General features: G+C 38.0%; 1 protein-coding gene across 4 annotated transcripts in view; it reads left to right on the top strand.

Moving 5' to 3' along the window:
- The first annotated feature begins 2,013 nt into the window (after positions 1 to 2,013).
- The window catches only part of nhsb (Nance-Horan syndrome b (congenital cataracts and dental anomalies)), a 66,060-nt gene continuing 51,810 nt past the window's right edge, over positions 2,014 to 16,263 (top strand). For all 4 annotated transcript variants that reach the window (XM_028440443.1, XM_028440459.1, XM_028440452.1 and 1 more), the window contains exon 1: positions 2,014 to 2,622. In XM_028440443.1, the coding sequence (XP_028296244.1) occupies positions 2,343 to 2,622 (280 nt within the window). In that variant the 5' untranslated portion in view covers positions 2,014 to 2,342. The remainder of the gene's footprint in view (positions 2,623 to 16,263) is intronic.

Here is a 16,263-nt window from a genome sequence, read left to right as displayed (position 1 = left end):
TGAATACTCTATGAATGAATATGATTAGACGCTCAAAGCCCTTATTTGAAATTAGCCCCACCCCCCATTTCCGGTCATTTCCAAATTTATGGGAACATAGTCATGTGATATATCGTTTCAAAGGTAATTTGACTTAGATTACAATTATGCCTTGCACAATTCAATTAGGGGCCCAAGGGGCCCGGGGGCTCACCCCCCTTTTTAGGCAATTGCCACTAAAGTAATTTTCTCATTTATTTGTGAGTCAAACATTGCGACAGTTGGTGGTACCAAATCATTGACACATACTAATATATGAATGGGGCCCATTTCTCCGTATGTGCCACAGGGGGCACCAGGGGGACCCCGGGGGCCCCATTTTGCAAATCCTTTGTTAATGCTCGTTGAATCGAGCTGTAATTTGACATGGATATTCTATGGGTGGATGTGAAGAGCCTCTCGGAGACCTTTTTGAAAGGGGGGGGGCGGGTTCCCACCCCCTATTCCAGGAATTTCTAAATTTATCGGAACATAGTCATGTGATATATTGTTTCAAAGGCAATTCAACGTAGATTACAATTTTACGTCGGTGAAACCAACTCCTTTCACTGAATTCTCGGGAACATGGTAATTGCTATTCGACGCGGAGACGTTTCGTGGGCCCGGCCGTAGTTCATCAGAACTTGCTTCTTCCAGATTATTTTGACTGCTTTCTCTAAACTGATACAACATAAAACATTTGATAACTAACAGTAAAACTCTGCCAGCTCTGCTGCACAATCTAAACTAAGGTATTTGTCATTCAAGATTTATGAAGATACTGTATGTGAGAGGACAATGTAAAAAATAAAAATGTATAAAAAAATAAATATAAAAAATAATGTGTCACGTTTTAGGGTAAAAAACAAAACAGTAAAAACACAAATAGTCCAATTGTGTGAAATAAGTCGCTTGTAAACTCTATTATTCATTCACAAAGAGACAGAAAACAAGTATGAAATGACTTTTGTGAAGTTTTTGAGTTTTGTGAGGAAAGTTGATAGTTAGAAAATACCCTGATAATCACATCTATTTTAAACAATACAAAATCAACAAAACTGTTATCAACATCATCAAAACACACAATAAAACAATAATAATTACCCACAGCCCTGATCAAAGAGTATTAACACCTGGAAAGCATTCAAATCTTATAATTCCAGTATTAATTTTGACAGCAATTTTTTTATTTATTTAGTTTTAGTCATAGTCTGTTGACCAAAATGCAAATTTAGTCTTCAAGTTTATTAATTTTGGTCAACTAAACAAGATTAAGATGTTAGTCGACTCAATCTGTTACTGTACACATATTTAGATTCTTTTTTTTTTTTTCAATGATTCAATGACCATTGATCAACCTGATAATGGATAATGGATGGTATACATATTTGTACACAGGCTGAAATGATGTGATCAATGTGTAAGACCACATGACTTCTGAGTTGCTTTCGTCCCATGTGACGAAATTATAGTTTCATTTTTATTAGTCGAAGAAGATTTAAATACAGTACATATTTTGTTAACATGTTTTTTTTTATTACTTTTATTTTATTGGTCATTGTCTAGTTATTGTCACCTAAGAAAATGTAGTCGACGAAAACTATGATGATTTTTTTTTTTTTTTTTGCTTATTTATTATGGGTTTCCCATGTCCAGTCTATTGCACCTGCTTATTATTTGCTATAGGAGTCATGCAGACTGCATTAGTATTCAGACAATCATCCACAGCCCAGCAGGAACAGCAACAAAAAAAAAAACCGTCTGACTAAATAAAAGCCAGAGACGAGCAGAGTGATTTTATGAAAAAAGACGTGTCTACAAGCGCTATCATTTCTATTTTCTGTGTTTTTCCTCAAAACCTTATTTTCCCAGCATGGCGTATCCAAACCTTTCCTCTGGCATAGTGCTTGTCACAGTGCACGACTTTTATTTTGAAATCTAGGAGCGGCTTCTCTTTTCTGGCTGCTTTTGACGCTGCGCGGAGACAACCCGTGACCGCGGACTCCACACGCATCCTCACACCATCACTGACCTGGTCTTAGCCCGTGTCCAGCGTGTGCGCGTGTGTCTGTGGGTGCATGTGTGTGTGCGCGGGAGTGTGTGTGATCCCCGGGAACCAGACGCAGGATGGAGGATCTCAAGGAGAATCTGGGAACTTTGGATTGACGCCCGGGGACAACGCGTCGGCCTGAGCATCATCGGGCTTGTGGTGGATTTATAAAACATTTTTGGATGTTGACTGTTTCCCCCTTTCACTGTTTTCTTCGAGGCAGAGGGAATTTACGCCTGGTTTACAGCGCCCGTCTGATTTTTTTACGCGCACAATGCCGTTCGCCAAAAGGATTGTGGAGCCACAGCATCTGTGCAGGCACCCGATCCCCAACGATGAAGGTCTGCTTTTCGAGGACCTGTGTGCCATCAGCAATGTGGTTCTGTCCCGGACCCTGCGGCAGCTCTCCGACCTGGCCCGACACGCCTGCTCCTTATTTCAGGAGCTGGAGAACGACATCCTCAGCACCAACCAGCGGGTCTGGGTCCTCCAGAACAAAATAGGCCAGATCCAACAGAGCGCCTGTGCCCTGGACCCCAAAAAGGAGGCAGTGCGTAAGTAGACCATCACAAGTGTGTGTGAGCCCACACCTTTTAATATGAATATTTTTAAAAGACAAAAAAACAGGATCATTTCCACCTGACTCCATGTGTGTGTCTTTATCCAACACTCTCACTCTCACATTGAAACGTGTCACATTTGCATCCACAGCCGTGCGTCTGTCGACTGCTCATTTATTTGTGTGGGTGTGGATGAGGAGATGAGCACGTCTGTGCGTCCAAGTGTGCTCACATTAAAAGCCTATAGCAGAGGTGCGTGCGTGTGCGTGCGCGCGTGCGTGTTTGTTGCCGCTGGATTGGCTCAGCATCCCGGTGTCTGTTGGCTGGACTGCGGATGGCGCACACCTGAAGCATGTTCAATCCACCAGAGGCCGCCCTTTTCATACATGCAGGGTGTGTGTGCGCACATTTGGGTGTCCGTGCGTGCGTGCGTGTGTGTGTGTGTGTGTGTGTGTGTGTGTGGTGTTTTCACAGGCGACTCCCCGTGCGCTAAACACACCCTTTTTTTTTCCCACCATCACAGCATCAATAATGAACCCAGATGTGCGTATGGCTGAATATGACCACGAATAGATGAGGACTGAGTGTTAAATCTGTGGATAAATCACGCGCACGTGCACGGACACGCATGCAAAATAGGGGGAGGAAAAAAAAAGAAGAAGAAGAAAGAAAGAAAGAAATCAGCCTGGTTTGGTTGGTTGGCAGCACGAAACCTGCCATTGATTGTAACACAGTGTTCTTGTACAGCAGTCACATATTATTTATGTCCTCTGCAGTCCCTTCAGTGTCAGGCTTTGGGTTTGGGTCCAGCTTTGTGTGTGCACTGATATGAGTTAAGGCCCTAAAGCTAACACACACACACACACACACACACACACACACACACACACACACACACACACACACACACACACACACAGAGAGAGGAGCAGCCATGTCTGTATTACATAAAACGTCTCCACTGCATCACGCTCATCACTTTCAATTATTTTTTTATTTTTATTTTTTTTAATCCAAGTTTTCAATAATCTCTACACTCTAAGATGCTTGGTTGACTGATGATCATTAAGAAAATGAGCATGGATAGTGAATAGGGAATTTATGATTATTATTATTATTATTATTATTATTATTATTATTATTGTATTTATTTTTATTTTACTTGACCAGGTCAAATTTTCTTTGAAATTCTTGTTTTTAAGAGATTCATGACCTTTTATCATGACTTTTTCTTTTTTTTTTTTTTTTTCATTTACAACAAAGTATTCCTTCTCTTTAGGATAAGCCTTTCTAAAATTGGAACACATAGCCTACAGCGTCCTTGGGGCTACATGAAAACACTCCAGAGAGTATGCAAACTTTAAATACATACTGTATATTGAAAAATTGCATTCCTACAAAAAATATTTAAAAACGGTCCTGCTAATAAATAAACTTTAAAAAAAAATATATATTTGAAAGTAAAAAAAACTGGCACTGGCCAAAAGTGCTCTGGACTAGTAAACGCATGAGACAGAAACCATGGAAAAACATTTGACTTTTAAACCCGTGTCACCACCCTTTAGTTACAATATGTATATGCTAATGCTAAAGCACAATGAATTGCCTTGTTCCCAAACTTTTCACAGTCCCGTACCCCTTCACACATTTAACCTGAAGCCTGTACCCCCTACTCCTGCACACTTAAAAAACGTCATAGCATATGCAGTTAAATTTGTCCCTGAAATGTACCTATCCTGTTAAGAAATAAAACATAACAATAAAAAAGATAATAATAATCTCTAAAGAGACAATAAAGAATTAGAATTATCACTTTTTGTTACTTTATTTAATTATGGCCTTCTTTTTAGTGAGAAACCAATCTTTTTTTTGCGAGGGGAAATTAATCTCCCAAACATCTGTTGATTGAACATATAGCAGTAATACAACATATTTATCACCCTGAAACTGTGAAATACAACTCGTTACAACTTTAATAAGAAGGGTGAGGATGAGAAGATGCACATACTGTAACTCTGCAATGTTCACATTTCATATTTGCACTTTTTTAATGAGATTGTTTCTCTGAGGCTGCATGAGGGAGATGTGCATGTGTAATTTGTGGAAATGCATGGAGGCTCCTGACTGCTGCTCTATTTATATTCTAGCTTCCAATGTTGTCACACTGTTTTTTAATTTCTATTCACGCATGGCAACTTGCATTCCCTCGGGGGTACCCATACCCCACTTTGGGAACCTAGGTGCTATACAAAAAAAATTGCCTCCCCGTGCCTACTAATGTAGCTCCATTTTTTAAAAATGATTATTTCCTTTTTTTAATTTTTTACATTATAGGTTAAAACAAACCCCTGCTCTTTCCTGGGTAGAATATGCAGTTCCATACATTATATAGATGAATCCTATGCACAACATCAGGAGAAATAATTAATGTAAATATGAACATTTTGTCTAAAGGAAATAAAAACAGCATTACTCAGTATTAAAAACTGTCACTTTCTTTATTTTCAGAAAAATGCTTTACTTTTTATTTTTATTTCATTTCATTACTCTATAGCTCATTGTTTAATTGTGATATCAATGACAACAGTTGGAAAATAGCAAAATCTCTTTGTACAACACAGCAGTTGCATTCATTGTATGTATAATTGTATTATCGTTAAATTTTAGATTCTACTCTATTTACAATGTTTATTTAAGCAGTAAAACTTTTAAGATATTACAGTCCTGTCTTTTATATACCCTTATTCAATGATAAATTTAAAAAAAACTTGGAATAAAATAACAACTGAATGCATCAACCTTTGTAAACAATCAGATGACTTGTCAAAATGTTACAACATTCAGTATAGAATACTTGAGCCTGGTGTGAAATATGAAAAACACACTTACTTGAAAAGATGAATTCCATGCAATTTTGGTATTTTTTTCTGTAATTTGCTCTAATTGGTTTTCTTTCCTATTGCTGAAAATAAAATCTCTTTCAAGTCAATGGTATATAGAAAATACTCTGATGTGGTCAAACCTCGCAGATGGATGATGCAATGATACGACAAGAGAGGTCAATAAATATGCATCCCACAGTCTAACAGCCCTCCTAACACATCAGTTATCACATATTGTAACTTTAGATCTCGGAGAGTAGCTTTGAAGACTTAATAGTGTGTCCACTGATTTGCTGTAGAGTGTTTTATTTTGAAAGTAACCAATTATTGGACAGGGCCCGTCACCAGTGGGACGTCTTCACAGTTCTCATACCTGGACATAAAAACTGTATTTATTTTTTTAGCCACTCATCAAAAAGGTGATTACGGTACTTCCCTCAGCATCATGGCTTCCACACTTGATTGTCTGAAGTGTATCAAGATTTAGGGCAGTCAATAAGAGGCTAACTTGGATTGATCGTGCAGGGCAGAAGAGAAGAGAGGAGAGCTACGTCAGACTCTATTGTCAGGCCCGTTGACGGTAAAAAAAAAAATGTGCTGAGTGGAACAAATCCAAACGTGTCCGACAGTCTGTTTAAAACACATGGCACTACATATCAAAATGTCTCTGTTTGTCTGTTACATGGATTGTTTTACACTTCCCCTTCATCCACACAGATCAAACTGAAAAAAAAGAGCTGTAGACTCTACAACTTCTTGAGCCACTTGTTTAACTGATTGTGAAGTTTTGGTTTTAGAGTGACTGAGCGTAAGACGGAACCTGCCGCTGCGCTAACGATAGATGTAGCAGCATGAAGCAGTGAGCTAGCCTTACGCAATTTAATGAAATCACTGCATTGTAAAACTAATCCAAAAAGACATTAGAAATGCTTTTTATTCCTAATTTAAGTCCTCAAAGAGTGTGTCAATGATCAAAGTTAGTTTCACCCCTTGCACACTCTCTTTTTGAATATGATTGAACTAAACACAACCTGTCAGTGATAACAATGCATTGATCTGATTGCAAACTGTTAGTTTAGTCTTTGGATTTCACGACAGTTGAGAGGTATTGATTTATTATTCAAACTGAACTGAAGAGAAACACAAGCATTCATTTTTATAACTTGAAAGCTCAAAGGTTTTGTAGAAATTGTGATAAATCAAGACATAGAACATTGCCATGCTGCTAATTCCTCCCTTAACCTGCCTTTAGCACTCATCATTACCAAACAATAGAAGCTTAAAGTTTAATCCTGGTTAGGCAAACTCTGGTCTATTTGTTCTTTTAAATTGTATTCAAATACAATACATTGATATGAAATGCATTTAGAAAAAGAAACAAAAACAATCAGACCTCTGTAGCAGCTGCAAACCTCTGACCAATCCCTGCCATTCGGTCCGATTGCAAAGAACCAATCAGACGCTTTCATGTCTCATCCTTCCGTAATTATTGAGAATAAATGAGGAATCTAAAGGGCCTGTAAAGTGATGCAGAGGCTGTTGAGTTTCTATTGGACAGCGTATTAATTATTTTGCTTCGGAAGGATTTGTTAGTTTTTTTTATATATCAGATGCAAGTTCAAGCTTGTTGGGGCGTGGCTTTGGACGGAGCCCCAACGGGAGCATACAATAGGGGGTGGAGCTAAAGATGAGCGCAGATAATGCTAGCTTTCCAATATTTTGCTTCTTGCACCTCAACTGTTTACTGTATATGGACAATTTAATTTTGATATTTTTTTCTGTTTCATATTTAATCGTTTCCTACTTTGTTACTTCTTTGCTTGCTTTGTTTACATATGCTGACCTCGTTCACAGATTATCTTGTTTACTTGGCATCCTTTAGAGTGCTCCACCCAAATATGATAACATTTAACATCTCATCTTATGTTAGTTTAATGAATAAACGTAGAACTATACATTAGGGTGACCTAGCTCCCTCTGAGCTTTATTCTGTCTGTTGTATGTTGAGATGGGAGGTGATGAAGTGATGAGGTGTAGACCAGATGATGGAAACTTTACTTTAACTTCCTTCGTTTTCAAATCCTTCTCTGAACCTCCATGGAGGTTTTATCATCCAAGAGGGTCTTCATGCTGACATTTTTTAATTAAATCCTATGGTATTTAGTCTCTTACAATCCATCTTGGTTTATAGTCTCTCTTCTCTTTCCCTTGTATGTGATGATTTCCTCAAAACAAAGCAGCATCTTTAATGATTACGTAACTTGTGAGTCAAATTACCTGTAAGGAGCAACTCACTAGCTTTCAGAAACTGCTGGGATTTCCCCGATAAAGCAGATATTAGCTGAGTTACGGTCATTTCAATTAATGTGTTCCCCGAGATGCGTTCAGGGAACCTGGGATACCTGGACATTTTGATGAGTTTGTAAAATCCGGTGGGATGGTCTGGACAAGACGTGACAAGAGGACTTATGGTCACCCTATATACATTCATATACTACAATATCTGTTGATGGAGAACGTTTGTCTCCAGTTTCCTTGGTGACACATCCAAGGACATGTCAACATGCAGTCCACTGTGGGCCAACACAAAGACACTAACTGTCAGCGACACTTCTCCAATGTGGCGGAAAACTAACTTTCCCAGGGAGCACATTTATTTATGATCTTTTCAATTGTCTTATTATGTACAGTATATTCAAATGTGTTTGCTAACCTGTAAGTATGTAGAATTCCTCAAGGGCGTATAGTTCTGCATTTATCCACTGCTGGACTCACATGGATTTACACACAGTGATGTGCAGGAAGGAGAGGATTTATTGTAAACGCATTGGTCAGTAGTAAATCTATTGTTCTTCTCAGGCAACACAGGTTACTTTCCCATGTGACATCAAAGCAAATTTGACTTTGAATTTCAATTTGAGAGAGAATGGCCTGTGGCCGTGCATGGGGAACTGCTCCGTGGTTAGTCTGCATAGTAACAGGACAGTAAAGCCTGCTTTAACCTTTCAGCTGACTCAAACCCCCCCACACCCATATCTCTACTATTGCTCTACATATGTTTTTACTGTATGTGCTATTTTTGTGCTTCAACTAGCATGACCCCTGACCATATATACAGTATTATCACAGCAGCTTATTTTGGTCTAAAAAATAATCAGAATCCCAATTCCAACACTGCAGAGTAAGAATGTCTTATTATTCCTGCCTCTCATTGCATACACGCTAACTAGAAAAACTGATGCATTACTACTAAATCTTCCCCTTTTACCAAGCAGCAGGTTGAACTTGGAATCTGTGGTCCACAATGAAGCCAATTGAACAGTTTTTACATGAACAGCTCATGTGTCTACATCCATCTTTCCATATTTGTGTCCATTCTCCCCTCCGCTCCTCCTCCTTATTCTCTCTCTTCTCCATCTACACCTCTTTCCTCACTGCCCTACTTTCCCCACCTTCAGCAGCACAGACTTCTGCTTCTTGACAGCATATTTAATGTTTAATGCACTTTGATTTCCACCCAGACACTTAAAACTGGAGAAGAGGGTTTGATAGCAGAGCGAAAAGAGGGAGGAAAAGATAAAGGAAGGCCACGGTAGTACGGAGTCCATCTCCTGATGTGAAATACCAAGGAACAAAGGAATTATGAGAATGGTTCAATGACATCAATGGAGGCTGTTGCAGTAGCTTTGACCAAGCGTGCTCTGAAGTAACTTCACATGTTCAAGGATTACTGCTCCTGTTTTGACAGCACACTACTGGCACAGAATGAGAAATGAACCTGACAATAGGCGTTGTTGATAGTTTGGGGTTTGACTTCATATGACATCGTTAACATGGCATGAGCACCCATTGTGTAAGGTGGACCAGTGTGTGTTGAGCTAAAAAATGAGGTGTGGTCATGCACGTCTCTTGACGCAGTGCTGGTTTGACATTGGCACAGGAGGAAAAAAAGTGCTTAGTGTTTAGAGCTGCCAGAGGGTGTTGAAATTTGGCAGTAAGCCAAAGGAGAGGATGCAGAAGCTTGTTGGCGATAGCAAACCTTTTTATACCATTTCATTTTCTTTAGTGTGCCACCAAACTGGCAACTGAGTTCAACCCTAACAGTCTTATTTATGTGTTTGGTGGTGGCAACTCATGTGACCTGGTACATCACGTCATGTGACCTGTAGGAATGTGTAGGAATCGTTTATGATTTATTGTCAAAAACATTCTCACCGCAAAGAATTCGTCATCCCACGATATAAACGATAAATTCCCATGTCGGAAATTAGCGAGGGTCACGGGCCATTTGTCCCTCAATTTAGCGAAGAATGCCCCAAAAAAAACGTGTTCCACGGGCCAAAACTGCCCGTTTGTTGTCAACGTATTATTCTCTGCAGTGGAACGTTGTTTACGGAAGCTCTGACGTGCACCGCCCCCCGCACACACCGCCTTCTGTCTGTGTGTCAGGTGCTCGTCACGGCTACCTGAAGCTGCCGTGCTGCGATACATCATGGACCGCTACTTGGTTAAAACCAGAAAACCATCCAACAAAGGGAACCCATTCAAGTTCCTCTATCATGTCCACCCAAAGTTCCACAAACACATGGACAGAGATGAACCTGTAGCAACGATTATGAACTGGAAACTCAACTAAAGCTAACTATGCTAAGCTAACCCACTGACACAGACAGGGCTAAGAGCTAATGCTAACCACTCCATATAAGGAATAAATAACCAAATAAAAAGAACACATCTTACTGTCATAAAGCCACAGAGAGCCATCGATTTGTTAATGGTCAGATTTAACACTTGAATGGAAGAATAAAAGCTAAACATGTCACACGTTGTGTGAAATAAATGTTAAAAATACTAATGTCACTATTCATTCGCCCCAATTTGTGGAACGCAATTTTTTAAATTATATTTCACGTGTTCACAGACAAAGCTGGTTCCATTAGACTAATGTAACTATTGAGATTATTACACCTAAATATACTGAATGATTAAATCATCAGCTTGATCTGGTTTAATTATAGGAAATCAGAGATATTTATCAATCATGACTTTATGTAACTCATTATCAGATAAATGAAACAAGATTCAGCAACAGTAAAAACACTAATGGAGTTATTTTTGCTTTTCATGTGCTTTTTTTTTTAGAAAATCATTTTATTTCAAATGAGGAGATACATTTATTACATATACAATAACTCTAATAGAGCGACCCACATGCACGAATATATTCCATAAAATATCAGCTCATGAACTCTTGGAGTCAGCAGTTATTGTAGCCTTTTTAAATGTGTCTAATGTTGATGTATTAAGATTTATTTGTCTTTGTAAAGAACCTGTTTACACTAAGTTTTGAATTTTTGTATTATTATTTTTTATTTATAGTTTTTTATCGTTATCGTGATAAATACCAGAAATTATCGGAATACATTTTTTTGTCAATATCGCCCATCCCTAGTGACCAGGTACATCACGTCATGTGACCAGGTACGTCACATTCTGTGACATGTGTTTGCGAAAAAGGTGTTTCCATAGCTCCTTTTGTGACACATTCCAATATCAAATTCCTCATCATGAAAATGTAAAAACCTTTTAGTGATATTTTAGTGTTTTTTCAAAATTCAGGTGTTTCCATTACCAGTTTTTTTGCGCTATTTTGATTTTGTGCATTTCTAAGGGTAATGGAAATGCAGCTATGGAAAGAACATTGCACAATTAAGGCCTTCCAAGTTCCATTTCAAAATTTCCCAAACTCTGTTTCAGGGTTTCCCCATTTTTGCGTGAAGTCACTTTACACTTTTACGTTTTGTGTCAGTGTTTTTCCCCTGTTTAAATGACTTTACTGGCTATTAAACTCTCAGAAATCATGACAAACATACTAAATAGGGCTAATAAATTCGACTATATTGATTTTACATTTTATATGCTTCAGAATATTACGTAACGTTAAAATCATGCAAGATTATGCTTCTAACATCCACTCGTTTAAAGGGGAAAATACCATGGAAATTAGTGATATGGTCCCAAAAGATTATTTGTGAAACTTTAATTACCGTCAACCAGCAAATCACCTTCATGTTTTGCACAGAATCCTGTGAATCTGTGTGATTGAAGGTGTAATTCTTCTGCCGTGATGTGTCACCAGCTACAATGATTACCAGCTCAGCTAAAACACCAACAAATAAACGTGTCTGAACTGCTTGTTTCTCACAACACATTAAAAACAAACTTCAGATGAAGCTTTCAATTACAGAATAACATGATCACTACTCGAGTCATAACAAGTTATGTGAAATTTTGAACAGGATTATGGGAGGAATTGGACATCTTCGTTTCTTTGCCTGTTTTCTAGTAAAAATCAGTGTGTGATTGCATGATTTTGTCCCAAAGGATGCATGTGAGGTCGGCCTGGGCTGATAACAGTTTTTTCTGGACGATTTATTGTCCCACAAATTATTGCCGATAAACAATATTATTGTCGAAATATTTTTAGACCACTAATGTAATGAACATATCATGATAATGTAAGTACACCCTTTCAAATGCAATCAACTTGTATTTCTCATTAGTATTTTTTACCATTGTAGTTGGAATGTCAAGAACTTTTAAATATTTTAAACAAATAAAACAAACAATTAAAATAAAATGGACTCTCAGTCTCTGTTAGCAAAAAAAATGCACTTTAATAAATATCAAACAAAAACAATAAAATAGACCCCGTCTCTGTTAAGAAAAAAAAAAAAAAAAACACCTCAAATGCAAACCACACACAACCAAAGCAATTAATAAAATGCTTTATCAAGTATCTCTCAAAAAACAAAATTGTACTTGCAATAAATATTAAACATTGAGGCACAGAGGTATATACAGTAGGTGTACATTCCTTAACAGGCAACACTTCCAATACAGTTAGAACCTTTCTAAACAAAAATCCCTGTTTCATTCTGTTCCGTTTTCATTCAGCCTTAAACTATACAGAATGGACCCAATAGTTTCTGGTTTAATCCGTTCATTCCGCTATAGAACAAACATACAGGTGCTGAGGGTGAACCCCCTTATCATCCAGCCTCTTGGTTGCTCGCCCCGCTCGGCATCCCCGCTTCTGCTTCTGATCACGCCGCTTCTACGTCTCCTCCGCAAGTAAGAGGCTCCACTGCTCCACAGGCCGCTGGGTGTAGCCGGCGTAGTAATCCGAAGCTACGTAGTAGGTCCAGAGTTGCTGCATCTAAATCTAAGATTGCCTGGTGGTGAAATACTATTTTAGAGTAATTACGCTGCAGGTTCACTAAGAAATGATTAGAACTGACTGAGTTACCTGCTGTTTAACATCAGTTGCTAACACTAGCCTCTGCAGCCAACAGGCATGCCGCCGAATCCGTGTGAATATGCTGCTAACCCTATACCAAGGCCGGCAAACTTACCTAGTTCATTTTCATTTACCGTCTGGTTCATTGATTTATGGATTATCAGCCCAGGCCTAATGTGAGGCATGTGTCATGTTGGGGCCTGATTTTAAATAAAGAGAGAGAATTAAAAAAAAAAAAAAAAAAAAAAAGGTCAGATTGATTTCTAAATTTCAGAACCTGAATTACGTTTTTTCTTTCCGTTATCCGCAATCACGAAAAATTGGAGGCGCCACACACTCCGTCACTAAGTAGTAAGTGCCAACCACTGCACCACCGTGCTACCAGCATGCCTCTCAGTAGTCTATACAACTGATAATCCTCTATGTGAGTCATTTATGTTTAAAAGGTTTAAAAAGTAGAAAGTGACTATACGTTTGATAAAGGGAAGAACTCTGGGCAGTTAGCCAATCAGTGGTCCTAGCTAAACGACAGTAATCTGTGTACACAACTGGTTTGCTGTCTCAGTCGAAACAAACACACCTCCTCTTTGAATGTTTAGTAATTGCTTGTGAGCACACAAGTGAAAATGGCTCATCCTCTGGCAAGAGGACCCGGCTGCTCATTTAATGTGATTAAACGACTGCATTAACACAGGAACTAAGTTTGGATCATTTGGTGCACAAGAGACGTTTCCTAGATTGACGTTTCAATTATCAGGCTGAAAATAGTAGGTCAAAGTATTACGTTGGAAAAGACTGGACTGGATCCCCAATCTTTTTAGATATTATTTCTGTTGAATTTGATACTTACTATATGTTTAAACAAAAGTAATGGAATGGAATAGGATTAGAATATTGTTGTTATTGTGTAATCAACACAATCAATCAACCTGTCTGACGCTGTCCTAAAGTTTGTCTTGATTTCATTTGTTTTTGATGAACAAGTTGTGCTTCTCACCAATTGTTTTTGTCATCCATTTAATCTAGATTAGGTCGTAGAAAAAGTCTAGTAAGAAAAAAAAAAACATGACCAAAGTTATTAGTTGATGAAATTACCAATGTCACAAACATTCATCAAACATCATCTTGGAAAAAGTTCAAAGTTTTTTAATAAGAGGGCTTTTAAAATAAATCTGCCCTTTATTCTGAAAATCAATCATGTTGAGAAAATGTTTCTGAGTGAAATCAATCTTTTTCCTGGCTGTGGTTTTGTTTTGACAAGCAGCTACTGTATGTCAGTCAATGTGGGCATTTTCCAAAGCTTCAAGCATCCCTTTCAACACTGACTGAGTCTTACATTGGCTGATGGGTTATCCTGGGTGTCTCCGTACGCCAGAGAATACACTGACAATTGCAAAATGATAACAGAATTCATTCTTGAATAATATGCAGTTTGAAAAATGTTGCGGTGGTAACTTTCAACCTTTCAAAGGCTGATAAACACTTTATTCACTTGAACAAGTTCAATGGCTTATCCGTGTTGGTTAGTATTTTGCGAGCCATTGCAACATCTGCCATTTTCTTTTGGAGAATAAAAGGTAAAATAAAGGTAATGTGATTGTGATTGCACATAAAAAGCACCAGTTCAAACTGGGTTAATCTTGATTCCTGAGTAGTGATAGACTGATACATCGGTGCATTGCCGAACCGCATTATTTACATAGAGCAGAAATATGTTTTACTTGTTATTGTTCTACATCACCTGTTTTTATATTTGTTAAGTATTTTTTACTTGTTGTCTTTCTATCTCACCTTTGTCAATCTCAATAAATGTTCCTTTTTTAAAAAAAATTAGACTTGTACCATTTGTTATCATCATTGTGTAATTTTTATGATGTAAATTGAGGAAGCAAAAGTAGTGCGGGCCCCAAATATCGGTTCAAGAAAATCGGCGGTCCGTATCGGTCATCGGCTAAGGCTGACGGGAAAAAAATCGGTATCGGCATTGGCCCTAAAAAACCCATATTGGTCGATGCCTAATCCTGTGCAGCACTCCACCCACTCCATGTCAATGCTAACCTTAACCAATGAGGAAATAGCATACATACCTTAGATAGTTTGGCAAACCCAAACTAACATCGGGAGAACATGCAAACTTCACACACAAAGGGAGGTTTTTTCTTCCCAGGAAATCAAACTCATGTCTTTCTTGATGTTTTGCAAATGGGTAAAAGTGCACCAATATTGAAAAAAAGGTCATGTGTAATTAAATACTAGAGGTTCATTCAGGAAACAAAGTTTTCAGTCGCTCTGCTCCCAAACTCTGGAACTCCCTCCCACCCAACATCAGAAACATCGACACCTTCCACCTTTTCAAATCTAAACTTAAAACCCATTTCTTCCAATCTGCACATTCCATAATTTATCCTTCATTGCTCTTTTTTTTCTTCTCTTTTTTCTTGTATTATACTGTTTTTATTGTACAGTGTCCTTGGGTGGCCTGAAAGGTGCTTTTAAATAAAACCAAACATTATTATTATACGTTCTTATCAAGCAGCCATAGGTACTAAGCAGATGTTGTAAAGACTACTAAAATATCCTACTCAAGTAGAATGACTGTTAATTAATTGAAATTGTACTCAAGTGCAAGCACAAGTAAGTCATACCTAAAATACTCAAGTACAAGTAAAAAGTAGCTCAATTAAATAGTACTCAAAGTAAAAGTTACTTTCACAACCATGTTTATTTTTGGGAATAAATCTTGCCTTGGCTCCCTTGCATACAGTAAACATCTCATGTATAAACTTAAAAAGGAAAAGACGATTGGAAGTTAATTTAATCAACACAAAGGCATCTGTCTAAAATAAAAGGTTTTTCAGAATGTACATTTCTTTCTTTAAATAAAATAACACCAATGAATACAAAAAAAATCTCAGACTTTAAACTTTAAAACTGAGAAAACAACCAGCATTCAATGTTGTTTTAACACTGTGAATTACGTTTAATCTGATTGGTCGGCTATGATGTGATGCGTTAGATTGTTGTTTAGTCACAATGTCCGTTGATCATTTTAAACCAAAGAAAAAAGAATGTATCCAGTAACGGTTGGGTGTAAAAATGTAACTGAATACTTAACTTCTTTTAAAATGCACTTAAGTACAAGTAAAATAACTGATTTAGAAAGTTCTCATAAAAGCAACTCCATTACAGTAACGTGAGTACTTGTAATCCGTTACTTTCACGTCTGATACTAAGTCACTGCTCTTCAGGAAGGCACGGTGAGTGCGACGTTGCATCAGGTGCTTGTCCTAGCGGGTATTAAAGCTCCGCCTCCTAACCAATCCCTCCTGGTGCGCGCTGCACTAACGCTGTTGTTTTTCGCTGTGATCATGGTTTTTAATTCATTATATTTGTTCAACATCATAAGCTGTTCCTCCATTGTCAAAAAAAGCTCTCTCTGCCAGGTTTCTCCAT

The sequence above is a fragment of the Gouania willdenowi genome, chromosome 3, assembly GCF_900634775.1.
Source record: "Gouania willdenowi chromosome 3, fGouWil2.1, whole genome shotgun sequence".
NCBI classification, from domain to species: Eukaryota; Metazoa; Chordata; class Actinopteri; order Blenniiformes; family Gobiesocidae; genus Gouania; species Gouania willdenowi.
Note: the sequence above shows the minus strand (reverse complement) of the source record. Positions and strands in the feature narration are given on the sequence as shown.